Raw genomic sequence first — 27,946 nt, forward strand, 5'->3', positions numbered from 1 at the left:
TTTCATGTGAAGACACCTTTGTTTCCTACAAAGAACAGAAACATTTTCAAAAAGTTTAACCCATCTTTGTATTTTCTTTAAAATAAAAAGGCATTTGTTTTCTTGAAAACAGTAACAGTTCCCACCACTTTTCTGAACAAGGCATATAAAGATAAATAGAGTAAAACACACAGTTCAGATATAAAAATCCAAAAGCCTTCCCTAGAACTGATTTATAAGAAGGAACGGTCCCAGAAAGAACAAACTGCTTCAGGATGGGTCCCTCTCACACCTCTCAGTGGCCTCAGATAGTCCATTTCTCTGTACGAGCTTCCACACTTTTCACCAGACCTTCTCCTAAAACCTCAAAGTCCTCCAGAATTGCCTCCACATTCGGAACGCAGACCAGCTCATTGTTCAGAGTTGTCACCATCCTTCCTTTCATGCTGGAGACCTGCAGGACACATGCAAATATTGTGAAAATGGAAGCACCGGCTCAGAGCTGCTTTACAATCTCTGAAAGCCCTGAATAAGAAAAGTAGATTGGTCTCCTACCTTGTCCCATCCAACCCCTGCCACACCACTACACCCAGTTTTCTAAGCTTCACTTCTGAACACCATCAGTGCTCATTATCAGAGCTAACAAGGTGCAAAAGTGGCTCTTCCAGTCCCTTTTACAGTTTACCCTGGAGCCACAGTCCAAAGACTGAAAGGGAGTGAGAGTAATGGCCAGGGGCATGGTGGAGTTTGGAAGGGTGTTCAGGTGCATGATGGAGCCTGTGTAAGCAGAGCAGATGGGGTATGCAGAAGGGACCACACCTAAGGGCTGCCTGGGCTCTGCTCTGCTTTTTGGTGGGTGTCAAGACCTCAAGTGGGAAGAGATCCTTGGCTCCCACCAAGGGAAAAAAAAATCCTCGTGTTTAATCAAGTCACACTCAGCTCGGATACAAGCATCTCCTCCTTCCATTTCACCACTGTGAATAACTGGGTTTCACAACTGTGACTAGGCTGAGTGGCCAATGCCCTCTGGTCATGAAGAGAGGGGAGATAAATCACCCAGAGACTGACAGCAGAAGGGCCTGGCCTGCCAACTCTCAAGACATGAGTCACTGGTTTCTTTGCGTCTTTCCTTCATAGAAAGCAGCATGAATCACTTCAGCGTGCCTCAAACCTAGCTTAACCACCCTATAGTTTGCCAAGCCACACAGTATAGCTGGAAAATGTCTCCATACATTGATTGGACTTGGGCACTACAAACCTAGTCTTGCCACCCCAGCTTCTTGCAGGCTGGGTGTTTCTAGGTGAGCCACAAGAATGGGACAGCCTGCTGCACACATCAAATGTCTTTGGCAAATGAGGCATTGCCCATTTCCCAGGAAGGGACCGAAGAAGAGCACCTGGGACAGAGCTCTGTTCTGACCCATGATCATGGTGCTGGGGCTTCACAAAGAACACGTTCCCCTCTCAGCTCTGCTGATGACTGGGGGCACTGTGGCCACAGCCCTATCTTGGTTTAACCCTTTCTAAGAATGGACAGAAGTATGAACTTAATTTCTCAAAGGGCTTTGGGGCTGAAGAGAGTTAGACAGAGCAATTACAATGCAGGAAAAAAGGCCTCCAAGCTTTCAGGGCATAAAGGTAACATAAAGCTTAGAGACAAAAACTCACCTTAAAAGGCTGAGGCTGAAAGCTCAAACGTTTCCACAAAACTGCAATCACTTCCCCACCATGCTTGTCATAGAAGAACAAGGCGAGATCACTGAAGGTGTCCTGGGTAGAAAACAGAAGTTGTGCCAAACATCCCAGAGCTAGAGCCCATTCCTGATTCAGTTTCCTTACACAAGGACACACAGTAGCTTCAAACCAGTCAGGACCAGCAGCTCAACTCTTACAGCAGACTCCCAACAAGGAAAGCAACTGGCCGCCCATGGACAAGTCCTAGGTAGCTCCTGCTGCCTCTTTTCCCCCAGCCTTGATGGATACAGTGCACTGCCTCCAAGTTTTGCATGCAGATCTCATCACTGACTACTTACTGTTGTCCCAAGAAGCAAAAACATGATCCACCACCTCCCACAGGCCTGCAAGAGCACCCAGAAATCAGCATCCAGCTTTAGGACACTGGACCCCTTAGGTGACAACCACTGAGTGTTCCTCACCAAGGTCCCCCATCAGCTAGATCTAGCACTACCAAGCTGTCCTATCCCTCTGTCCAACAGCCATGTCCAAGGCTACACAATGCATCCAATGGCAAGATGTGGGCCCTGTGCAGCAGGCAATCCTACCACAATGTTTCACTACATGGCAGCACAGACAAACCACAGTCAAGGACCTTTTGCTGGAGGCACCTTGAGGTCTGCAATCTGTGCAACCCAGTATCAAAGCTCCTTCTTCCCCCCAGGATAAACCTTGCGTGTTATGTCAGTGCACAGCATCCCAGAAGGAAACATAATAGTAGAAATTTTAAGTAACGCAGAACCCTGTGAGGTACAGAAAGACAAAATGCTCAATGGAGGCGCTACAGGAATCTGCCAACTTTGCCCATGTTTCAGCAGCTGTGTCAATGAGTAGCTCCTTTGGTGGTGCTGGGCAGCTGAGTTCAAAAAGAGCTCTTGCATAAATAGATGACTAAAGACCACAGTCTGGTTTCCCCCAAGACCACGCAAGCTAGATTCCCATCACTGCAAGGAGGCAAGGGATGAGCACTGCAGCAGAAGTAAACAATGCTCTGTGCAAGCAACTTTTCAAACCCAAAAGTCTGGCCCTACAGCTCAGTACCGAACATGCTGGTACCTAGAGATATGCACCCCGAGTGCAGCTGACCAAGTGAGCCAAGAAGCTGCTCCCTGACACTTGTTCATCTTGGTGGAGATGAACATCCGGCAACAGCACGTTTGCCAGGCTGAGCAAACAGTCCCCAGCATCAGTACAGGACAAGTTTCTGCACCTGGCCTCAACCCCTTTAGAGCAACCTACTGCAAGAAATACAGATCCTCTTCTCCCTCTTCAGCCTCCTCCTCTATTCCCTTAGTTTCCCCAGCTGCAACTCTGCCATACTCTTACAAAAAGAGGTTTCCGCTGGCATCACTGTACCATGAGGTTTTCATGAGGATGTGCATGCAAAAAAGAAATCAACATCAAAGTCAAGCTTGGAAAGAGTCTCGTATGGACATACCAGGATTGCAGTAGGAGAAAAAGGTGGACTAGGTTGGCATTACCAGTGATCCCAAAGGGTGGGGTGGCATTTTAAGAGTAAAGACCTGATAAGCAGGGAGGGGTCATGGTGTCTGCAACCTTCAAAGCCAGATTTATGAGTTCGGACTTAAGTATCACAAACAGAGGGTAACATGATTAGGCCATCAAGCTGGGAAGATCCTGAGACCAGCTCATCTCACTTCATGAGATCTTCACAGGGGCAAGCCTGGTCAAGACATTATCTCACCAAACTGGCTAGGAAAACCACTGTCTAAAAATACATTGAGAAAGAGGCAACCCATCCTGGCATTTCTCTGCTGAGAGCAATGGGTTACACTCAGAGCCCAATGAAGAGGGAAGATTTCTCCTTTTCCCCAAAAGCAAACAGCAGAAGGGAGGGAAAGCTCAATAAAGGGCAAGAAAGTCCAGGGCACAGTGACAGCCAACATGCAGCTTTCCAAACCAAAGGGGAACAGAGCATGTGAGAACTTGAAAAAGCCCCGCTATTCTACAGGACAAGGTCTTGAGTGCCATGCAATGCCTCATACAAGAAAGGTATTTTTTTACAGGCATGTCTCACTGGACAGGAGCCAGGGGCATTTGCAGGAAAGAAGCCCTCCCAGGCACAGCCCATTTCCCAGTAGAACCACTGTTCAGCCTGATACCCAGCATCTTTTATGAAGACAGTGGGGAGCAGAGGGCAGATGTTAAAAGGATAGCATCCAGTTTAAAATCCCTGCATAAGGCAAGGTTCTGCGCTTGCATGGCTCCCAGCGTCATCCACATGATAGTGCTTCAAGCTGTGGAGATGTACATTCAACTCTTGAGAAACTGCAGCATTTAAAGGGTCTGATGTGTGAGTCACATTTCTGTCTGTACGGAGGCTCAGGGAGTAGAGGCAAACAGAGTTCACCTCCCCTTCCACATCCCATGCTCCATGCCCAGTACCAGTGGGCTTGCCTGAGCCTGCAAACACCTTCTTCAAGTGAAAGTTTAAGAGAAAAGTCAGGGAGTGCATTTGAACCCCTAGTCCCTTCTTGAGCTGTCGTTATCTTTGGTTGCAGTTCAGCTTTGTAGGCCTGGGAAAAGTTCTCCATGCTCTGGATGATCCCTGCCATCAGCAAAACCTATAGCTGGTTCCAATCTCACAGGGGCATGGGGGACCTGCAAGCTCAGGGCTGTGATTTGGAGGAGCTTAATGGTCTGGGAAGGGGTACATGGCACCTGGAAGATTAGCTCAAGGTCTGTAAGGAGCCATCTGCATTGTTCGAATGAAAGGATGGAGAACAGTGGCAAGTAAAACAATCCCCTGATTTAAAATGGGATTACTGAATTAAGCAGCTCAGGTTGAAGTGTGGATTTTGCAGTGATGTAAGCACTCATCACTAGTTAAGCAACTATACTGTTGTTGTTTAAGGGTGGGATTTTTTTGGCCTAACCATTTATCCACCCATTTTTTCACCGCTCTTACTTATACCCAGAGATCAGGCTCATTGCAACACAGCTGCTGGAAAAACAGAAGCCATCTGGGGAGGTCTCTACACCCAAAAAGTGCCTAGCAGCTCTCTCTCATGCAGTTCAAGTGGCAAATGCATCAATCAATGTTTGCTTAATGCTTAGAACATTTTAAATGCTTTCAGCAAGGGATCTACCAGTATAAAACCACATTAAAACTACTTACTGCCAATAAATGACTGCCCTTGTGGTTAACACTTTAAGGTCATTGTCATCCTACTGCGACCTGTCCTGACGCTCACAGGTTACGTGACACAGACAGAGCCTTCCCCTGTGTCCAAAGAGATCAAGGAGCACTGTCAAGAAAACTGTGCTGTGGTTACTTCTTCTGTGTCAGAGAGGTTTTAAAAGAGAAAATTAACATGGGTGTCAGGTTTGGGATTCAGTTGGTAGAAGGCATTTCAAACCATCCAAACTTTTCCACCTCCAAGTGCCTCAGAGCCACGTGTTCATCCTTATCCCAGGGGCTTGGGGCAGCAGCAAAGAAATATGCATGGAAAAAAGCCACCCATGTTCTCCTGGCTGTGCTAGCAAACATGCCTTGTCTGCAAATCCACCAAACCATCTGTGACTGAAGTCTTCAGTCACTTCTTATGGGACAAGGACCTCTGGGAAGGCATTACCAACACAGAAGAAACGCAGCCACTATACCCTGTCAGCTCACCCAAGGAGCACAACAGGCTGATGCCTTGGCTAAGCACATGTATGCCCGTATGTGTACACACACATGTGCATTCACCCCCAACCCTGGGCACTATGGTAAGGGTCACATAGCTGCTCTGCAGCTGTAGGGACATGTAATTTCCTGCCACACCTGCCCCTCCAGGGGTGTGGAACCAGGCAGGAAGGTTTCCTCTAAGCTACATGAGCCCACAGAGCTTTTTCAGTTTGTCTCTGCCCCGTCTGGAGTCACCACAGGAGAAGTCAGCCCTGTCAGTCAAAACAGTAAGGGAGCAGTCTGACCTGAAGAGATTTTGCCAATTCCAGCTACATTCCATAACCACAGCTTACATATTGTAAAAGATGGAAAACTTTTAGTATCATTAATTCCTTCCTAACATGCAGTAGCAAGATACACATTCCTACACCACGGGAAGAAGAAATGAAAGGGCTATAAGTCTTCCAGATAGGTCTTGTCTGAAGATGCAAGAAATGCAAAACATTGCTTTAGAGGGAAGGATGTTTACAGTAACGTGGGAAAGATTTTCCTGTTCATCTGCACAGTAAAGTTCTCCCATGTACAAGATGGGCAGCTCCTCTGTCATGAGCTCTTCCACAGGCATGTGCAGCCAGAGAAAGCTAAATCTCAGTGAAACAGAGCACTTCACATCCAGTGACCTAATGAGACCAAAGACCTGATAAGAAACATTAGGTCTTTTAACAGCCATTATAGACATACAGATGGACATGGCACAGCCAGCCTCATTTGATTTCCCTCATCATGAGAGAACAGATCTGAACCTCAGAGAGGTGACCAGATCCTCTGAGCTTTGTGAGGTCCTGAATACATGCAGATGGGCATGGCAAGCATATCCACAAGTCCCGTGTCCTCTGGATCATCTGAAGTCCAGAGGACAGCCAAGCCACCCGGGAGCAAAAGCTATACTGACCAAGCCTCCCCACACCACGTACCAGCAAATGGTTGGGAGTTCTGCAGCTCGACAGCCACCACAACACAGACCAACAGTCACAATGGAGATCCAATGGGAGCCTCATTTGAGACACTTAAACGTAATTTAGCCTTGTTGAAGAATCCCTGACAGGATCCAACCCAGGGTTTGTTTGCTGAGGTGCTTGGGATGGTAAGCAGCGGGGAGGCTGGTGATGCACTGAAGCTCCAGGAATGTCCTCTCTCTCCAGGACGTCTGGCACCTGCTTTCCCTCAAAAGCATCTGTCTGCAAAGCCTTCTCATCTGGACAGACTCCCAGAACAGGCCTTTTCTATCAGATCTGTCTTGGAATTTAAGAATTTGCTGTCTGCAACCCACAACCAGCCTTTCATCTCTACCCAGAGCCTCCTAGGCACCAGAGCAACTTAATCAGACCAGCTCCTGCAGCACATCTCCTTGGAGCAGGAAAAATTAAAACAGTCAGGACACCACCTCCCCTCCTTTCATTTTCTCGTCTGATTAGGCTCCTTGGGGAAGGCACACATCAATCCTTCAGCTCCAGAGTGCTCCCACCTTGCTAACCCCTTTGATTTGAGGAGAACAGGGACCTCTCAGAAGCAAACAGGTTAGACAGGAGAAAAGTGAGTCTCCTGGTTACTGGGCCAAGGACACTGAGGAAGATGATACTCCCTGTCAACACAAACAGTATGTCCAGGCATTTAAATCTCTTTTTCACATGGGAAGCTCAGAAAAGGTCAGGTGTTTTTTTTCTGCCCACAGAAGAGAACAAAATACTGTAGCATTGCTGCATGGCAGATGTCTCCCTTTGTTGCTATAAACCCACCAGGGCTGCACTGTCAGCCTCAGCTAAAACCCTGTTGCTCAATTCTGTGGTTTGTGCTATTAATGGAGAGCAAATTACTCTGAGTCAAAGCCAGCCAGTTCTGCATCCAAGTGCCTTCTCATCCAAAATCTCTCAAAGATTCACTGCTGCCATCACACTCCTTTCCAGCTCCAACTTCTTGTTGCATTTGGATCACCCCTGGGGCTCCCAGCCTGCAGGATGAGAAGCTGAATGCCACTTTGAGCAGCGAAACCCAGGGGACAAAAAATACAAGGGTGCTGGCTAGTGATACAGGGTGACCTGGCTTAGCCAGGTCAAAGCATGAAGCTGATGCAAAGGTCTTGCCTTTAAGCAGTAGTATCAGTATACTGAGACATGAAGCCAGATGATTTCTGACAGAGTAGTTTTTACTGCATCAGAAGGTCAGCATCACCTGCTTGCTGGTGACCCTGCACTGCGAAGTCAGATTTTGAGGCCTTCCAACACAGGTGGACATGGCTGAGTTATCTGAGAGCACGTGCAGCATCACCTCTGTGATGTTTCCAGAAGAAACACCTGTTTTCCCAGAAAGATATTCATCAGTGCCTTCAGGTACGCCTGCTACTGATCTGGAAGCTAAACCAGACAAGTGAACTGGTACTACAAGATACCTCCAATATGATGGCCACAAGGGAACACAGCATTACCTATCTCAGAGGCTTCAAGAGGAGGAAAAGCCCCCCCAAGAAAGGGGTGCCAAGGCAGATTTCAGGCTCTACTCCATAGCTCACTCTTCAGAGAAACTTGTCACCAATTTCTGCTCTGCTTCCTCCTGAGCACCCTCAGGTCAAACAACAAGAAATACCAAGCAAACCCAACACTGCTTCCAACAAGGAAACACGATCTTTGTTCATATACATGTTCTTCGTGGGGATGTTAGTATATTGAATTTAGTACCAGCTGCAATTTGTAACTCAACCAAACCCTATTCTCAGTCTATTTCTCTCTATATTAGAGAAAACAGGCAGTAAAAATTTAGACAGCTTAAATGTCACTATAGACTGGACCAATTAAGACATAATTGCTTTAAAGGATAATTGAAGCCGCTTTCCAGTGAAGTCTCTTCTGCACCTTTCACTTCTGGAGCCTTTTGCTGACACCAAGCTGACCAGAAGCACAAAAACATCCTATAAACTGCAACACACACTGTGAGTTTCGTGACTGCTTCAATATACAGCCAGATTTGCTGCAAGCAGTTAAGAGCCTCCCCCAAGGAGCCTGCTCTCCCAATCAGCTCGTCCAGCAGCCTCCAGTTCCTCTTCAAGCAAGAAGTCAGCCTCCTGCCAGGTCTAGAGGCTCTGGCCCTGTGCATACAGGCACCTCCAGCACCTTGGCACCAGCAGAAAGGCTCTATTCAGCTCTAAAGCACCTTGCTACCAGCACAGGGTGGAGAAGGATTTCAGGCTTAACAAACTCGATTTCCTACCCATACCTATGCCCCCTGGTTGAGGTTTCATGGCAGCAGGTCAAATCATTTAGGGAACAAAAGAGAAGGGCTGGTCTTGATATTCCTCCTCAAATGCAGACACCAGGAAAGAGAGTGAAATAGAGATAGTTTCCCCAAACACTGTGCTTCCTGCTCCCTTTTAAAAAGTCTTGTGCAAAGTGCTTCTCCCCCTTATTCTTGCATATCCTGGACCCTGAAAAATCCCCCAGTGCTCTCTACAATGTGTCTGCAGGACCTCTAGCTCCTCAACCACCCTCCTCCCCAAAGGCAGGACAGTACTGGACACATCCTCTCCCCGATGTCCTTCCATACAAAGAAGCAACTCTACTGGGAAACTGTGGGACAATTTTGAGGTCTTCCTCGATTTAAAGAGGCCTTGCATGCATCCCTGTCTCTCACTTCCTCACCCCTCAAGACTGTCCCAACCTGCTGTTGGTGACAGGAGGACTGAGCTTGCACATTGCTAGACCTGGTAGCTCTACTGAAGATGCTCCAGATTCCCATGAGCAGAGGTCATCATGCAGCGCAGCTGGCAAGCAGCTTGGGAAATAACAGGGCTTTGCTCAGAGTGAGGAAACCTTCAAAGAAACTCTTACAAGTTTTCTTTACCCATCTCCTAAGCTACCCCGGTTAAGGTGAAACACCAGCTTGAACTGAAAGGGCCCCAGCATCTTCCAGCCTGAACTGGAGTTTCCATTCAGGTGCCTCTTTCACAATGCTGGCCAAACACTGGCACAGGGAGGTGGGAAATCTCCAGTTGGAGACAGCTGGCATTCAGCAGGACTGGGCTCTACACAGCCTGCTCTAATGTCAAAGCTGGCCCTGCCCTGAGTGGGGAACGGGGCCAGAAACCTCTGACAAAGCCAAACTACAATTCCTACAGAAGTTCTGACACTGTTCACAGCACTTCTGTGGGTAAAGGATGATGGTGCCTGAAAGCCAAGCCAGGTTTAGAAGAAGGGTATCACAGCCCCACCTCTCTGCACACTAACATTTAACTCAGATACCTCATGTGTAGCTGAGAAAGGCTAAAGAGGCAGAGGCTGTACATATGTAAAGCACTGGCTGTCCAGATCCAGTGTGGATCACTGCTGCCACCCAGCATGTTCCTTATCTCCCCAGCTTGCTGAAGCTTTGGCATGGCCACACAGTAGAAGAGAACAGGGCTGATGACTTCAGATACTGCTGTTCTCCATATATCCACACTACCAACTTCCTCTGCAACCATGCACGTAATCAGACACAGAGAAACCATCCTGTGTCCAACATTCAGCCTCCATGGCTCATGCAACCATTGGCCTAACAGCAGGAGCTCTACTGATACCTTGTCACGGATTCCTGTACATCCGTCCAGAAAATATGGGTAGCTACTGTTCATCATGCACCCCAGGTAGTGAATGAAGCCATGAAAAGTCAACTAACTGACTAGAGAGACTAATGGCTTAAAGATACTTCTGCACTGAAATATAATATTCTTCATCAAAAGATCCAGGTGCTTTATATCTGAGGTCATTCTCAGATCAGCACCACTCCCATTTCCATGGAATAGGTGGGCGTTCACCAGGTCTTCCGCTGAAGAAGTGACTTCAGATGCACATAAAGAGCAACAATCCTATGCAAAATACATAAAGATGTCACCAACTAGGTCCTGCAGAGGAAGGCAACCTAAACACCAGAAGGCAACTCCCCCTCAGGCAGGTAGCCCCCTGTGCCTCCCCAATGGGCTGTGCTTACTCTCAGCTCTTGGAGGTAGCACTGTACAGGGTCATAATCCACCACAGGAAAGAGGATCTTCACTGCACTGCTGTTCTTCACCACGCCCCGGGAAAATGACTTTAGTGGCCGGTCCACACTCTCTAGGTGACGAGGAATCTGGTTTGGATTCAGGTGGATTAGGACATCGTAGAAGTCCAAAGGAGGGCGGAAGACCATCTGCAGGGAGAAAAGATCAGTGCTACTCAATATAGTACAGAGGCAAGCAGGAGAAATGAGAGGCTTCCCAAGTGCTTGCTTGCATTTTATTCCCTTCTCTTTAAAAAGCCAAAATTTTTGTGAGATTAATGCCAGAAGTTTGCCAAAACATCGACAGGAAAAGCATGGCTGTGGCAGAGCCGCAGGGAGCTCCAGCCCTCACTGGTCACCCCATTCCCTCTGGGCTAAGACATGTCCCCATTCCAGCATGGACTCTGTTCATGTCAGAAGGATGTGACCCTCACACCCCAAGCAAATGTTGTAACAAGGACTCTGTCAAGAGCAAGGTGGTTCTCCCCACGGGCATCTCCTGGTGCATAGACTAAATGTTCCCTGGACCAACAAAGTACACCAGCAAGGACACACTTGATTGCCATAGCCCAACTGTACAGCAAGTTCCACTTAGAGAAGGGAGCTGCTCCCTACCCACAACAGATGTCTAGCCAGGACGACACACTCTGCCTTATTGGTTTCCCAGGTCAGCAGAAAAACCTAACCACTACCCACACGACTTGGGGACTGTGCCTGGAGAAAAGCTTTCCACAGAGCCAAGGTAGTCCTCCCTCTCCAGCACTGATCACAAAAAGCCCACCTGAGTGCAGGATAGTAGGGTGGGCAGTCAAGACAGACAGTGAGCTGAGCCAGGCAATCACACTGCATGTGGCACAGTCCCAGAACAAAAGAGGGGAGCCAAGAAGCTAACAAGAGCTGAAAGACACCCAGGGGACACAAGGAGCTGTGTAGCAATGGGACAGTCCCGTCTGTCCAACAGGAGCTTCTCCAGAGGGCAGCAGCATCTTCCATCAAGCACACAGAGGGTGAGAGCAAGCCCCATTAATGGAGGAGAGCAATCCCAGACACATAAATATTTAGACAGGCAGGATTTGGCGCTGTGGATGCAGCTGTATTAAAATGGAAAAAAATGAAGACTGTGTGTACATTTTCACAAAATAAATGATGCAGAGACATGAGCAGAGGCATGGGACACCACCCAACTTGGCACTGGCAGAAAACCCACTGCTCAGAGCTGGTTTATAGTCAGGCTGGGGAGAACACACATGAAGAATATCAGTGACCACCACCAAGTCCCAGCTAGGGTCCATGCAGACCCTCTTTCCCACCCAGCTGACCAAGTCTATGGCTTATTGTACCCACCATGGGAGCAAAGAAACAGAGCTCACAAACTCACATCAGCATCTGCATGAGAATGGACATGTCCCCCAAGTGACCCAAATGCAAGGACCAAAAAAAACTTGGAGCACACTCTTAGATACATGGGAAGAGAGGGAAACTCCTGGTTGCATTGGAAAGGCTTTTCCCTCATCACTGCCCCAAGCTTTGCTTACAAATAGATTAGCAACCCTGGAAACAGCATCCCATGTTTATCCCTAAGGAACATCGCAGGCCTGGGAGAACACTGGTATGGACCAGAGGGATACCCTGGGGAAGTGAAAGGATCCTACTGCAGTGGCCAAGAAGAGGGGAGAGGGAAGGACAACCAAGGAGGCTGAGTCAGGGTGTTGCGAGGATGCTATGGACAGACAATGGCTCATTTTGGCAGCTAACCAGCCCCAGCTCACATCGCACCTCTTGAATTTCTGTCTTGGGTCTGCACTGTGACTGCAGCACACCAGGCACATCTCACACATACAGTGTCTCATCCCTTCACACCCCTGTAACATGTACTGCTACTATCTCCACTAGATCTCACCCCTCTAATACTTCCAGCATAACATGCAGCAGGACTGAAAGCAATATCAGTAAATCCTTTTTATATTGCCTAAGCAGAAAAAAAAGTGGTTTTCTTTTTTTCCTAATGTGAATCTGTCATAACTAATCACTGTTAATAACATCTTCCTAAAGTGCCTATTAGCATCCTACCAAAACCTCCACCACCCTAGGCTTGGTTAGACTTGAGCACACAAGACAGATTTGCACATTAAGACAGTCTCCCAGAGGAGCCATTTGCTCCAGCCACAGTCACGCAACCAATTCAGCACAGGAATGTCATGGGTTTGCTCACATCCAAAGAAATCCAGAGAATACAATTTCACCCCAAGTTGCTATGCAGAGCTGGGACCCCCAGAAACAGAGAAGTACAGCGGGGCACCAGTCTCCCATTCTTGGTGCTCTTCATCCCAGGGCCACCACGCATGGCCACAGCCTGAATCCTACTAACACATCCCGACAACAACCACCAAAGAAGACTAGTATGCTTTGCCAAAGCCAGAAAACCTTGTGCTGGCACCCCAGGGGCTTACCTTCATATCCTGGCTGCTGAACGGGTCCATGAGCTGCTCTTCCAGGGCCCGGAGAGATCCTGAGGCCAGCACAAGAAGGCGCTGCAGGATCTGGGGAGGGAAGAAAGCCAGAGAGTGAAACTTGGCAGCCCTGGACATAGCAGGGACCCCTGCTCACCCAATGGCGCTGTCAGAGTTCGCTCCAGCACTGGGAGCAGGGAACTGCCCCAAACTAGCAGCCACCATAGAGCAAGGACAAAGGGCCCAGCTCACCTGGGCAGAGGGTTGTCCTTGGGTCCACATGGAGCTCCACCGGTCTTTGGGTGTGGCAATGAACATGACAGGGAGGCGAGAGCGAGCAGCTACAAACTTGTTCTTTATCTCTGTGCAGTCAGCATCTGGAAAAGGCAGGCGGGCAGACAGGTGAGATGCCCTGCCCCATACACAACCCTCCGGCCTCCTCGCCCATGTATCACAGCCCAGAAAAGGGTAGTACAACAGGCTTTATCCTCTCCCACCCTCTGATCCCACAGTCCACATGCCACCAGAGCTCCATCGCCTCAGGTTTGCTCTACTCTCACGCTTCACGTTTCCCTCGGCATCTGCTTGTGGGAAGTTTTGGAGACAGGATGTGGGGCTAGACAGACCTTTGCTCTAAACCCACCCAGGCAGGCCCAGGCATGGCAGGCACTGGGACTGACACAGGCTGGGAACTCACACTACAAGCTGACAACAGTTTGTCCCCAAATAGTTTTTTACCTTTTCCCCTCACCCCTGCCCCGCTCAAGTGCGAAAAAAAATAGCTCTTTGGCCAAAACCAGTTCTTATTTAGTTCATTAAAAAAAGCTGGAGGGTAGAAAAATACCAGTTTCCAAAACCTAATCTTCTCCCAAGCAGTTTTACCTTTTTTTATAAACCAGCTTTAAAAGCTGGGTGTAGCTATATCCCCCTCCCCACAAACATGCAAAGCCAAGACAATCCCATGGTCTCTTCCGGCTCCTTGGGAAAGATGTCATGTATCCAAAAGACAATCAATGGACAAAATACAAGGAAGAGGGCAGGACTGCGGGTCCACTTGGATGCAGCAACACACTCCCTTGCAAACCAGAGACCTTTACCAGAAAATTCTCAAGACTCAGGAGGTAACAAAACCTGCAGGACTGCAGTCTTTTTCCCTTGTAGATTTTGAAATTGGGGAAGAGCAGATCACCTCCATGATGTGAGTGTCTCAGTAGGTCCTCAAAGCAGGCACACAGCAGGATGCTTAGAAGGTTGCCATTCAAGAGCCCAGCTGCTCTCCCAGCACAACTGAAGGTTTGGCCCCAGGAGCCAGGATAAAGCCTCAAGGAAAAATGCTGGCTACAAAGTAACAGAGGGCTTCAAAGACATCACCACATCCAACACCACCCAGGCCCGTCACAGACTTCAGCAAGACCAGAAACAGTGGAGTATCATCACTGAGATCCACCTCTTCAAAGGCAGATGGGGGCAAAAAACCCATGCCACAACCAAACTCATCCTGAAGCCAAGTTAAGCACAGCAGGACAGGAGTAAGGGAGTGGAAATCTTCCTTCCCTCTAGCAGAAGCTGTGATGCCTCCATATATCCAAGACCCCTGAAGCCAAGTGCTGACCAAGAAGAGCTCAGGACCCTGACACTGTGGGTCTCCTGCACGCTGCCTGCTCACCTGTGAGGCCAGCATTCAGGTTGACAATCAGAGGGTTGTTTTTCCAGTCAAAGGTTGCCAGCAAGTCAAGGAAGCGCAGGAACCCCACCTGGGGAGAGCTGCAGGCAAGACAAAACAGTTTAACACTGGCATTTGCTCCCCGGCAGCAAGAGCAGCTGTGCTTGGGGGTGACTTACTGATGCACAGCCCACATGCAGACTAGGAAGGGATGTCCATAGAGGGAAAGGGAAGTCCAGGACAAGCATGAGGCACTTCCCATTCTCCAAATCCCCAGGGAAAAATCTTTCCCCCTTTGTTCCTCCCTCCCCAAGAAACCAGCAGAAAGTGAAACATTGCCCCCAGTTGGCCCACCTCCTGATGCTCACCACACCCAGACTCCTGGGGTTGGAGCAAAGGGGAAGTGGAGAGAGGGCTGGTCCCATCTCTGCCGCAGCTCTGAATGCCAGCCAAGTTCCCACTGTGCCTCTTCCCTAGCAACACAACACACATGTGAAGCCAGATAGCTGGGAAGATGTGGCTCCTGCTAGCAGAGTATTTTAGGAGACAGGAAAGCATTGTAGGCATCAGGCTGTTACTCTGGCTACTTTTGGGAAGGAAACCAGACTCCCAGAGCAGGACAAAATAATCTTTTGGCTCTACACAGAGCAAAACCACTCCCTTTAAGCTAATTTCATGCCCTTTGGGCCACATCCCATCCACCTGCCAGGGGCCAGTAAACAACTGGCCCACACAGTTATTTACCAACATGTTACTTCATTCAGCTTTCAGTAGCTGACCTCTTACCCTTCCCTCAGGAGACCTCTCCAGGAGGGAGAGAGGCTACAGCCACCAGCATCGATGTAACATCTTTCCCAGGCAACCCAAAAGCCCCAGTGTGCTGGTAGCCGCAATGCAGCCCTCACCTCTACTTCTCCTGGCCATCATTCCCACGACAAGGGGCCCCACCAGTCCTCAAGGCGGCACAAGACTACCTGCAGTTGTGCCACCAGCACCCGGAAGCTGTGAGTACACTCACTCCTATCCTTATCCACTTCCCTCATTTGTCTTCTGCAGCACACAGGGTAGGAGAACCCACAGCCCCACAGCACCAAACATCTCCATTTCCTCTGGTCAGCCACTCCCAATGCGGCTTGAGACAGTGTTCTGGCAGCAGAGGAGCCTCACGGTCCCTGATGTACACAATCCCAGCACCTCCTGCCCGAGCAGCATCCCATCCCTCCTCCATGTCAGATAAGGAAAAAAGCACTAAGTCCCCACCTGGCCAGCCCAGGTTCCTCATCCTCACCTGGGTGGCGTGTAGGGGGCAGGGTGGAGGAAGAGAAATGCCACAAGGAGGTCCACACACTCCTCAGAGATGTTGTCACTCAGGAGCTGGGCGCTGACCCAGCGCTTGGCCAGCCGGCAAGTGCTGCCAAAGACAGGGTGCTGCTGCTGGAGCCTGCAAGGAGGGAGACAAGCTACTGCTTAACCCACACAGGACCCAGAATGGCCTTCTGGCATTCAGCAAGAGAGAGGAGAGGGGCAAAAATCTGCCAGGAACATGTGCACGGCATCACAAGCACAGGGCATGCTCTGCAGGTGTTGACATTTTGATGGTAACAAAGGGGAAATGCTGTCACATGCTCTTCTCTAACCATACTGCTCTTTGGCACTTCTCTCCCCATACCAGTTACCCCGCATGTTACAACAGGGACAACTGGTGCCACTCTAACCCAGATTTGTTTCTCTATCCTCCCACAGAGCCTCTCACAAGGTGGGCTTAAGGGCCACTAACCACGGTGAGCTCCTCTCCTCACCATCACCCTGCACCATCCATGGGCACCTCCACACTGGCTTCCAGCCACATCCCATGTCCTGGTCCCCCAGGCACCACCTGCCTCACCTACCCATGCAGGGAGCTGGTTAGGTAGGGCAGATGCAAGGTCTCCTGCTCCAGCTGCCGAGACTCCTCTGTGTCCTGGTACTTCACCATCCCTTCGGGGGTGACCACTTCCTTCAAGATCAGGGGCTCCCGGTGGTAGGCTACTTGGAGACGGAAAACATAGCCGTCCTGAGATGGGAGCAGAAGGTGAAGTCAGGCTTGGTGGTAACATAAGCAGGCTGCTGTGGTACTCTGCACTTCAGGGGCACAACAGCAGCAACCTGGCATCAGCACAGCCTCGCCATGCTCTTTCCTAGGCTCACTGCCCAAATCCTAGCTTTGTCCAGTGGGACTACTGCCACAGCCCACCACATGCCTCCTTGGTAACAAGTCAGGTCTGGAAAAGGTCCCTGTCACCCCCCTACCTTGTACACATCTGTGTGGGTGGCTGCAGGTCTGCAAACTAGCTGGTGCTGCTGCTGGAGGAGCTCAGCCAGCTGGAGGTGGAAAGCTGCCTTGATGCGCTTGATGGCTTCTTTGTCCTGTGGCCACTGGCCACTGCCTTCCATGTGGCAGACAACTGAGGGCAAAGGGACAGCAGGAGGCCAGTGAGCCCCACACAGAATGAGGTGCTGGATGGGGGTGGCTGGGATTAGAGGTTACAGCAGTAAAGCAGAAGCCAGGGCTCTGCTCCTGCCTGCAGCACACCAATGCAGCAGTAACGGAGCCAGTATTGCTAGCCGGTTCCACTTCGCCCCACCAAATCATCTCCAGCTCACATCTCTTCCCCACTTACTCTTCAAAGGAGCTATGTAGGCTGGGCAAGGCTTCTCCTCCAAGGGAAGCAGCAAGTGCTTGGTCCTGATTCGGTTGTAGAAGGAATAAATTGGCTTCATGGGAATGGGAGGGAAGACCTAGGAGAGAAGGGTAGCCTGTGGACTAAGAACAGAGAGCACAAACCCTGGGGCACCACACACCTCTTCACCCCAAACCTCCTGCCCCAGCAAAGCCCTTCAGCACAGAGGGGTTAGCCAACTTCTGCATAGCCGGCCCAAGGGACAGGGCAGCAACGAGGCACCGCTTTGCCCCAAGGGCTCTCAGGAGCCATAAAAGCAGAGAGTGACTAATTCTCTCGGTCCCCCCTCACTCTAGGGCATCCCCCAGCTCCTTGCAGACCCCAATGCATGGGCCATGCCGAGGGACACTCACATCTGTGTACCGGAAGGCTGGATGGACACCCTGCACAGCTGTCACTGTCAGTGGCAGCCCCTTCAGGTTCCAAAGCTTGCGGCTCAAGTCATCGTAGGAGCAGACAATACTGACCATGGCCTCCTCGCCCACACCCGACACCTGCAGACACACAGCAAGATATTCCATTCACCTCCTGCTCCTGCATGGGTGCCCACCTCACCTCCATCTCGGACTGGCACTGCAGCCAAGCTCCAAGGACCCAGCACTGCAACCCCAGGAAGCAGCTTCCGGCAAGAGCACTGAGAAAAACTGGAAGGTAAGAGAGAGAGGGAAAACAAGGGCAAGACTGTCTGTGGCTCTCCAGCAGCCATAGGCATCCTAGACGCTGCATTTCAAATGGTAAGTGAAATTACTTCCTGTGCAAGACATTAAAGCAGCACCAAGAGTGGTACTGCCACCATTCTCCTTAAGAGGGAAGAAGCTAAGAGTGATTTGTGAATAAAGAGATCACATACTGGCAAAGTGAGAACTCTGCTAGTGCCTCCCCACCAGTTACTGCGATGCCAAGAGGCAGCGGTTAACAGAAAACTGCACCAACTACATCCTTAGCCAAGGCAGAGCTGTGAAGCATGGCAAAAGCTAAGACAGAAAATATCCAGAGCATCGCAGGAGCCCTGGGGTGGGCAGATGAGAACCATCAAAAGGAGAACTGATGCTGCCCTTGCTGCTTCCATTTCCCCAAAGCACAGGAGAGGAGCCTGAACACGGAGGAGGAGACATCACTGGTGCCAAACCACTCAGCTCAGATGCAGCTGAACTGAACCACACAGATCCGGCCAGCATGGGCTTTCCAGCAGAGCAGCAGCACCCTCTGCAGGGTGCACCACGAATGACAAACCCCCATCCTGCCTGTCTCCAGAGCTGGATGCACAGTCTATCTTCCATCACCCACCATGTCCCCTGACAACCGTAGGTTCCCTGGGCTGCTTGCACACAGTTTGAGGAGCAGAGACAGACACCCCTACCCACCACCCCACACACAACAGTGAGTTTCTCCTTCATTCCTCAAGGACTGGCAACAATTGTACTCTTAAACACCCCTCGGGCTCCAGGAAATTGCGTCCCCTCCCAGTGTGGGGTTTATCAGCCCTGCTCACCCCAGGCTAGCAGAGGCACAGAACACACAGATTTTGCTGCCTCACCAGACAACAGGCTGTATAAACTAGCATCTCAACCCAAATCTGACACGCAGTTCTGCCCACAGTGCAACTGGTCCTGGCACAGAAGATTCCTTCGATCAGATTTACTTCCCTTTGCTCTTTAAAACAGGAAAGGAAACAGCTTTCTCCTCTATCATACCACCAGGTAAAAAGCTGCTTTTACCAAAAACCAGCAGAGTGGTGCCAAAGTGCTCATGGCTCATCTCCAGGCTTTAATTTTACAAGCTGAAAAGTAGGGAGGGGGACATTCCCCACCTCCAAGATGCATCTTTTCTGTCTCAAAGTGGCATTTCTTTCTTTCAGCCCCACATTCAGCTGGAGCACTAAGTCAGGCTTGTTGGACATGATCTAGTACTTTGCACCATGACAGGAAAGATCCTTCTCCTGGGTTTCCAGCTGGATATATGGGATTAAAGGCACAAATGTCTGGTCCATGTCCTGAAAAACACAAAGCCTGAAAAGTGCAGCCAGAGGAGCACAATGGAGCAGTGACATATCCTCAGATGATGTGGACATAGCAAACACCAGTAGACAGAGGCCAGTGGGATGCTTGCAGGGGAAAATGGGGTGCGGGAACTGTCAGAGCAAGAGGACTTCAGTGGCTATGCCCCAGTCAGCACAAAAGGTTTGTTAGATCCAAGGAGAGCACCACACTGTCGACTGGAGCACTCACAGGCAGGAATTCTCCTTACCCTCGCTACCTTCTCTTGGTAATCACATAGCTGCCCCAGGGTCACAAAGCCAAAACGACCTCCCTGTAGCACTCCCCATACTGCCTGTCCTTGAGAAACCCACAGCCCCAGTGGGGGAGCAACCATACCTCTTGCCCAATCCTGATCACAGGCTCCAGCAGGGCTCCCATGTAGCAGATGGAGGATTCGGGAATGTCTGCATGGCTACATGAAAGATGACAACAGAGAATTAGACCTACATCATGCCAACCCATCCATCCTGACACTGCACGCTGCACACACAGGCAAGGGTCAATCCAAGGATGATAAATCCCTCCAGACAGGAAGGTCACAGTGAAAAGCCCAATCTCTTTGTGTTCCTCCCACGACCAAGTCATGCACCCAAAACAGTCCAGCAACTCGTGCAGCTTCAAAGCCAAAGCCATCAGTGTGCAGGCCTTCCTCACAAGACTCCTCCTTGAGCCAGGATAGTGAGGCACAGGCAACTCCTTCGTTATGTGCAAGAGGGTCTCGTTTTTGGCAGGAGGTATAAACTGCTACAGGGAGGCTTTCCAATGCTGTAGGGAGATGCAACCTTGTGAACCACTACAGGGTCTCAGAGGATTTCATGAAACATCCTGCAAGGTCCAGACAGCCAGCTTCTCCTCCAGCTCTGCCAAGAGTAAGTGTCCCAACATCCCACCTGAATGTAAGGGCAGGACCATGTTGCCTTCTTGTCCTTAGCATTACCATCAGCAGAAGGTACAGCACCATGTGCTTGCCCTCCTCACCTTCTCTTGGGAAGCAGCTCACACCAAGACCACAACCAAAATGACTTCCAGATTTCACAAAACCAAAATGATCCACAATGTCCCGCAAAGCACAAAGCTGACAATGGGGTTACCAGGTACATGGCACGAGCCAGAAGAGTGGCAGTGACCCCCACGTAGCTGTGGGTCCCCCAGCCTCCACTGCTGTCCGGTGTGACTTACAGCTTCAGCAGGTGCCTAACAATCTGCTCAGGAATTAGGCGTTTCTGGCAGATAGTGTCTGCCTCCCACACCACTGCCTCGCAGATGCTGCCATCCTGGAACCGGCGCAGCTCTGATTTCTCTCCCCAGAAGGTTCGGAAGTCCAGAGCCTGCGGAGGGACATTGGCCAAGCCAGGCCAGGGACATGGGTCACCACTGGGGCTAGCTGAACCACTCCCATGACCCTCAACCAGCCCCACAGTATGGCACCAGCTCTGCTCTACCACCCTTGCACAAGCAAGGTTCTCCTCACCTCAGGGTGATCAGCCTGTGGTCCCTTCTCCAGTGTGCTGGCAGCAAAATCTGGGACAAAAAGGAGCCCAAACATCAGGCCACCCACATCCTTGTGTTTTGGGGGCTCAGCATCAATTGGCCACTGTGGGAAAAAGGGGAACATGAAGCACAAGGAGAGACAAGGTTGCTGGAGCAGTGACTGCTTGGGTCCAAGATGAACATCCTGCTATGTGCTCTCAAGTACCCAGACGAGCGTGGACAGGAAAGCCTCATTCAATAGGTCTCCCCAATGAGAAAATCAGTTGTCTTCACCCTGATCCATTACTGGGCCAGGACTTCTGCCCAGACCAAGCCTTTCAGCTGCACTCCATACCCTAGTGCAGGGCCTCAGGACCTGTATTCTCCAAAAAGCGGACAGGCCTATCTCCTCCCCCAGTGATCAGAGATCCCCTTCCCATGCCCAGCAGTGCCATGAAGGACACAAGACCCCACGTGCTGCAAAGGATGCACTGTCACTGGTGAGCTGCATTACCTCAGGGATCTCGGGCAAGGAATGAGTGACAAGCAGTGCTCTCCCAGCCAGCCCACGGGCCAGCAGTGACACAATGTAGGGAAGGGCCGTGGCCACGTAGTTCCCACCCCGATCCATCAGCTCATTCAGCAGCTGCATCTTCTTGCAGGCACCCTGCAGCTTGGAGACGTGCTTCAGGCTACAGGAGAAGGAAAGAAGCTTGTCACCCATCTCTGCCACCAAATCTTTTCTGAGAGATATGCTAGAGGACAGCTAACGTGGGGAGCTGAGGGTCCTGGCCCAGGATGGGGGCTACAAGAAGCACTGCACTGTGGTATTTCAGGATGCACCCCAGCAGATGCTGCTCCTTGGTACAGTCACCATTTCCAAAGGTCAAAGCACTGCTTTCCTCCTTCTGGGAGGCTATCTGGACAGCAAAAGTAGAATGGCCATATGCAAGAGTTACCAGTGTCTACCTCAAGGCTATTAGGGCCACCTCCCACCAAGCAGGTCCAAATCCACCCCAGTGCAAAGCCAAAAGCAGCCCACTCCTCTCTGAACAGACAACTCGGCATTACCCCACCAACACAGCAAGACTCACTGGAAGACATGGTCAAATGCTCTGATCATGGGCTTTGCAGTCATGAGCAGCACCTGAAAGCCATCCACTGTCCGATCATCCAAAATTTCCATGGAGCGCTTGGCTTCAAACTGGACCTGAGCAAGGAGACAAGAGAGCATAAGAGCATGAATGGGAGGGGAGAAAAAAAGGAAATCCCTCCAGCAGTGGTCACCAATGCTCCCCCATCAACCACAGCCACCCCAGCTCTGTGGTCACCAGAAGACCCTGATCCCAGACAGCCTGTCCTCAGCATGAAGCCAAGTCACCAACAACTGTTGCTGCTGGCCAAACAGTCTTTCTTGATATCCTTGCCATTAAGGTGTGTTTTTTCTGCTCCAGAACAGTTAATTCTGTCAAATAGCTGTTTGGTTTCACCCTAAGGTGCCCGTAAAGAGGAAAACAACTTTCCTCCATCATTCAAGCAAAACAGCAGTACATCTGTGAGAAAATAACGGAAGACTAGCAAGGAGGACTACAAACACACTCAAGTGACTTGCAGCTGGGTTGTCAGAAAACATGTATAGCATACTAATCGTTTAGTCTTGTGTGCTTGACAAGCGGAACATCTGTGTTGAGGTAACAAGAATATATTTACTCTTTGCATTTCATCTGTGGTTTTGTCGTTGTTCCTGCATCCTCGTCGGTATCAGCTCATACAACCACCAAGTCTAAAAATTCACTTCTAAGATTCAGAGCTGGAAATGGATGTTAAAAGCTTAAAAAGCAACACTGAAACCGCTCCCCACATCCAACGTCCTCCTCCAAGACATCTAACCACCCTCTGCCTGCCTCAGCTCACTCCCAAGACAGCATCTCAGGATGCCATTACAACCTGCTCAGTACCTGGTGGTATTTGCTGGCAGTCATATCAGCACAGAGATTCACCAGCCCGGAGGGATCCACAAAGACCACTTCAAATGCCTGGTGGAAGTCATCCAGAACAGGCTGGAAGAGCAAACACAGTCCTTAGTGCCACAGTGCAGCTCAGATACCAGGGCACCACCACCTCATTGCCACCTGACGTCTCTCTAACGGGCACATCCCTGCCTGGGCAGTGCTGGCAGCACAGCCAGACACAGACACAAGCCCCATCAGAGGGTTGCTTACCAGGGAGGCATCCACATCCTTCACTAGACTGATTCCTGTCACGCTTAGGTCAGTGGTGGCTGTGGGCAGACAGAAAGGAGAAAAATCACACCACCACCCACATCTCCCCCACTGGCGACAGTGGTACAGCTATGTGCCAACACCATCGTGGTCTCCATGCTGTGATGGGACCTACCCACTCCACTGCAAGCTGCTCCATCCAGCCCTGCTCTGCTGCCTCATCACCTCCTGTCCATCCCACCCACAGGGTCTCAACATCAGAGAGAGAAAAGCCACAATTTCTCCTTCCCCCACTGTGTTCAGGCTTTGTGCAGAGACTGCTGATACCAGCCTTTCCCTGCTCAGAGACACCCCTGGAAACTCACCCAAGAACTGCAGAGTGCTCCTCAGCACCTGGTACCCACTCATCATCTTGACAATCTTGCGTTTCATCAGCAGGTAGGCAACCAGCATGGAGACCAAGAAGCCGCTGAAGCACCCCAAGCCCTGTGAAAACAGAGGGCTGAGTGAACAAGAGCTCAGTGAGGCACCACAAGCCCCAGAGCCCACCCCACACAACTGCTTCTGGCCTCTGTCATCAGTAACAGGGCAGCCTTCAAGCCCCAAGCCTGCCAGGAAGACATTGAGGCAAAGCCCTGTACAACAAGAAGAAGCAGAGATACAGATCCCCTTGCAGGAAGGTAATACCTCAAAGTTCTTTGGGAAATGGTATGAATTTCAAAAAAAAAACCACAACCCCATAAACCCAACACCAAAACCAAAAACAACCCCCAACCAAAACAAAACAAAACCAAACAAATAACACTACCTCAGTACACACAGTCTCATTACAACCCACAGGCTAGCATGGAGCTCCCTGAAACCTAACTGCTCAGATTAGAGTCACAAGCCCACCACACCACCCACCAGAACCAAGCCACCACCTTTCGACCCCTAAGAAGGGAAAGCAGGCCAAAGACAGGTTAGCCAGGTGAGCAGAGCCTGACCTGAGCCCTGGCACAGGATATACCTTGCTGAGCTGCCGCTGGTTCAGCCAAATTTTGAGAAGGGCCAGGCCATCCTTCATGCCTGGGAAGTCAGTGGTTGTGTTAGACAAGAATTGCAGGTGGGACAGCAGCATCATGTCGCAGAGGATGGAGTTGTTGTAGTGTGGGGTTGGGGGCTCGGTGGCTCCTGTGTGGGGAGACAACAGTACGTTTGACCCAACCACGAACCTCCTGTTCACAGGAAAGGGCTGCCATGAACCCACCTCCGGGCACTGAGTGCAGTCTACAGCTGCACCAAGCAGCCTTGTGTTGCCCTAGTCCCAGGCTCTACCTTCTTTGGGGGTGCTCTGCTCCATGAACCAGGCTGTCCGGACATTGTTCTTGCTGGGATAGAAGCGGATGGGTTTGAAGAGACCCTGGGCAGGACAGGCATGGAGTCGGACAGTGACCATCTTCTCATCCTTGCCTGTATACACCAGGGGATAGATGTGCAGGAGGGAGAGATGTCAGAGACTAACTTGAGAAAACAGGAAGCATCCCCAGCTTGGGGGAAGGAAAAAGCTACTTCCTGGCAGAGCTCAGCAGCCGTGGCAAACATCTGAGAGCAGAGAGTGTCCACATCCCAGATTCAGCAATAACCTCTGAGGACACATTCCTCATGTCCAAGTCCCATCTTCATCCCCACTGGCCAGTCTGGTACCCCAGCACTCTCTTGCCTGCCCTGGCCTTGCTACGCCACTGCCTGTCCCAGACACAACAAACCTGCTGTCATCTGTGACCTGGGGAAACAAGCAGCACCCAGCAGCCCAACCATCCCGTCACCTCAAAGAACAGCCAGGCTGCACACAGCTGCCCGGGGAAGGCTAGATAATGGCAGGGAGCAGGGGTGGGGAGAGCAGGGAGGAAGGACAGTGCTAAACCCAGACATGTTTCTGTAGGGTCTGCTTTACTCCCTGAAGTACCCACAGAGTGAGTCAGCCAGCAAGGCCAAGGCTGGGGCACCCAACCAAGCTGCAGAGGGGATTTAGAGGGGAAGAGACCTTGAGAACCAGGCTCCGTATGGAGGGAGAGGACAACTGGGATCCTTGAAGCTCCAACATTCGTCACCAATTGTGATGACAGCCCCAGACTGACCCCCCTCCAAAGGGCCTGTTACATGGTAAGCAACCATCACCACCTCCACCCTCCACCTAACACCAGTACCCACTCACAGCCCCCATCAGAGCAAGGCTCAAGTGCTACCTTGAGGTCTCAGGAGCAGGATAGGCTTGAGATGGTTGCTGTTCATGTAGGCAAACTTCACACTGCCAAAGAGCTTCTCCTTGGAGAAGTGCTGGGCGATGTGGGCCAGGTACAGAGACCTCTTCCGGTGGTAGCGCTGGTTCAGGTTGTCTTTGTCCTGGAAGATTTCCTGGCAAGAGAAGGATGGGGCAATCTCACCTCACCTGCCAGCAAAGCCCAGTTCAGCCCGAGGCACTACACCACCCACCACTCTCCCCGGCCCCACAGGCAGGCCTGTCTCAGTCATGTAGCTACAGCCCCAAGGAGCTACAAGGCAGTCAGGAGCACTACCTTGCTGCTGGATCTCCAGGCTCTCGGATTGAAGGAGACAGAGACATGCACCCGAAGAGTGTGTCACTTCATCCCAAACCCTGTTAGAGCAAGTCTGGACAGCAAGGAGAGGGAACTCTAGAGGGGTGACATCCTATGAACATCACCCTCTCTGTAACACAGTTTTGGGAACTGGGGCAGAAGTGCAATGGGGTATGAAGATGGATAGCATTTGTCTCCCTGGCACTGTGGAAGAGGTTCAGCCCAGGCAGAGAGAGGGAAGATCCTCATGAGGAGCTAAAAATCAAAGCAGCTGCAACCTCTGATAGAGCAAGCAGTGAGATCACACTCCCCAGCTTCTCATGGGAGTCACCACACTGAATATCCAGATGCTCTAACCTCACTCAGAATAGAGACGACAGGGCAGAGGTCGTGGGGGACAGGAGGGGACAGAGGTCACCCAGGCCCCAGGCTACTCAGGAGCAGGCAAGGCCAGACTCACCCGTGGCATGGTCACCGCCACGTCCACATTGATCTCCGGTTTAATGCAGGTTCCCAGTAGGTAGCTGCCCACCACCTTCAGCTCGGTCGGAGGCACGAAGCGGAACCTCCCCTTCACGCTGAATGGCACCTGCAGGAATGGGACCTTCACGCTCTTGGGGAGCCAGGCCTGGTCGGTGAGCTGGGAACAGATGGGACACGCAAAACCATCTAAACATCACCAACAGCAGAGACCAGGTATCCACACACACACACACAACCTGCAGGCCAGGCTTTAAGATGGAGTGTCTGCCTCTCCTTTCAAAGGTAAAGCAAAGTAATATTTTTTTCAGCCCCCAAGTGAGACAGCCCACGAGGACCTCTGCTTGCATAGCAACAGCAGCACCTGCTCCAGAGAGGGGTCTCACTGCCTCCTCTATCCCTGTGGAACATACTTCAGTTTCTGGAGTCTCTGGGATGGTATTCAGTAAGCTGTTAATTTCATGGAGGAAGGCATCAATCTTCTTCTTCTTTGTCTCCTTCAGCGTCACCTCCTTCAGAAGTTCTTCGATCTGCAGGGGGTAAAGGGCAGCATCAAAGGCAGCTGCAATACTGGAATTGCTCCTGCCCTTTACCTTGTTCTCCAGCACCAACCACAAGCCTGGTGAAAAGGGCAGCAGGTGAGATGGGGAACACACCTGCGCCTCTCCCACAGACCCAGCCTGGAGCTGGGATTCCCGTCAGGCCATGGGCAGAAGGATAACACAGCTCCTGCCATCTCCTCTGAAGGGCTGGATGACAATCAACTCCATCCCACCAGCTTCTGTGCAAGGTCCAGCCACAAAAAAACTGCTGTGACTCACACGGGTGTATCTCTTAGAGAGGCTTGTTGTACGATAGAGCTTCAGCTGCAAGAAACAACCGTGTGGCTTCACACCATGAGCCAGGCCCTAGAGATCCTGTCACCGACACCAGCAGGTAGCTGGTGATCAAAGCCACTCCTCTTAACCAACGTTACAACCACCTGGAGCCATAGTCACCAGCCCGACCTCCCCCTAGCACAAACTGCTTGTTTTCCCAGGACACAGAAAAAAATCCTGCTGTCCCCTCCAGAAGCTGGTCCAAGGCAGCAGCCAGGCACTGCTGGTGATGTTACCTCCTCACCACTGTGAGCAGCAAATCACCACAGCAAGGTATGCCGGGTCACGCTTCCACCACACCAGTTATGTGATGGAGCGGCTCAATTTTGATGGGGTAAAAGAGGCCCAGAGTCTGGCTCAGGGCAGCAATAGGAATTACACGGCTGAAACACCCATCATACACCCGGCGCTTCGTACAGCCTGTGCTTTCTGTCCCTGCCCCGTGCCCCGCTCCCGCAGAGGAGCGGCGGCTGTCCGGATTTACCGGACAAGGAGCCTGCCAGCGCCTCGGGGTCTCTTTCCCAGGCGGTTCCCGGGAAGCTCCGGTGTCCCGCAGCTCCCCACCCGCGCAGCCGAGCGAGGAGTGGCTCAACGGCGGCTCCCCGGGCCCCTCGGCCGACCTGCAGGCGCAGCAGGCTGGAGTGGAAGAGGTCCTCCGTCTCCTTCAGCTGGCTCAGCTCCTCGCTGGTCGGCGGCTTGTAGAGCTCGGCCCGGCTCAGCTTGGCCGGCTGCAGGGCTCCGGCCGCGGCCGGGGCGCCCCTTTTCCCGGCGGGGGGCCGCCGGCCGTGCGCCGCCGCCTCCGGAGAGCCCTGCGGGGAGAACAGAGCACGGCTCGACCCGGACCCCGAGCCGCAGGGACCCCGAGCCGCAGGGACCCCGAGCCGCAGGGACCCCGAGCCGCAGGGACCCCGAGCCGCAGGGACCCCGAGCCGCAGGGACCCCGAGCCGCAGGGACCCCGAGCCGCCGGTCCCTCCCACGCCCCCGACCCCGCTCCCTCAACCGCCGCCTCACCGCCATGGCCGCCGCACACGCGCTC

The 27,946-nt window shown here is 51.4% G+C and overlaps 1 protein-coding gene across 1 annotated transcript; it reads right to left on the reverse strand.

The window, feature by feature from the left end:
- Positions 1–43: 43 nt before the first annotated feature.
- On the reverse strand, positions 44–27,946 carry NOL6 (nucleolar protein 6). Its single transcript, XM_042804658.1, has 26 exons — positions 27,922–27,946; positions 27,530–27,718; positions 26,445–26,561; positions 26,012–26,191; positions 25,201–25,369; positions 24,290–24,424; positions 23,982–24,145; positions 23,338–23,458; positions 22,973–23,031; positions 22,709–22,810; positions 21,845–21,960; positions 21,265–21,442; positions 20,752–20,874; positions 20,460–20,608; positions 19,617–19,692; positions 17,595–17,735; positions 17,182–17,299; positions 16,811–16,965; positions 16,411–16,574; positions 15,810–15,962; positions 14,525–14,622; positions 13,111–13,235; positions 12,859–12,948; positions 10,361–10,558; positions 1,648–1,749; positions 44–433 (listed from the first exon to the last, which is right to left on the reverse strand). The coding sequence occupies exons 1-26, from the start codon at positions 27,925–27,927 to the stop codon at positions 284–286; spliced, it is 3,378 nt and encodes a 1,125-aa protein (XP_042660592.1). The 5' UTR covers positions 27,928–27,946; the 3' UTR covers positions 44–283.

This window comes from Tyto alba, unplaced genomic scaffold (genome assembly GCF_018691265.1).
Source record: "Tyto alba isolate M040663 unplaced genomic scaffold, T.alba_DEE_v4.0 Super-Scaffold_42, whole genome shotgun sequence".
NCBI classification, from domain to species: Eukaryota; Metazoa; Chordata; class Aves; order Strigiformes; family Tytonidae; genus Tyto; species Tyto alba.

What these genes read in the sequence shown, in the direction of transcription:
- NOL6 (XM_042804658.1), bottom strand. An exon ending in GAGCACTCTGCAGTTCTTGG is followed by an intron (nt 23,032 to 23,337) that starts GTGAGTTTCCAG and finishes GTCTGCCCACAG; the next exon opens with CCACCACTGACCTAAGCGTG. An exon ending in GCCCCCTACACGCCACCCAG is followed by an intron (nt 14,623 to 15,809) that starts GTGAGGATGAGG and finishes TCTTGCCTGCAG; the next exon opens with CTCTCCCCAGGTGGGGTTCC.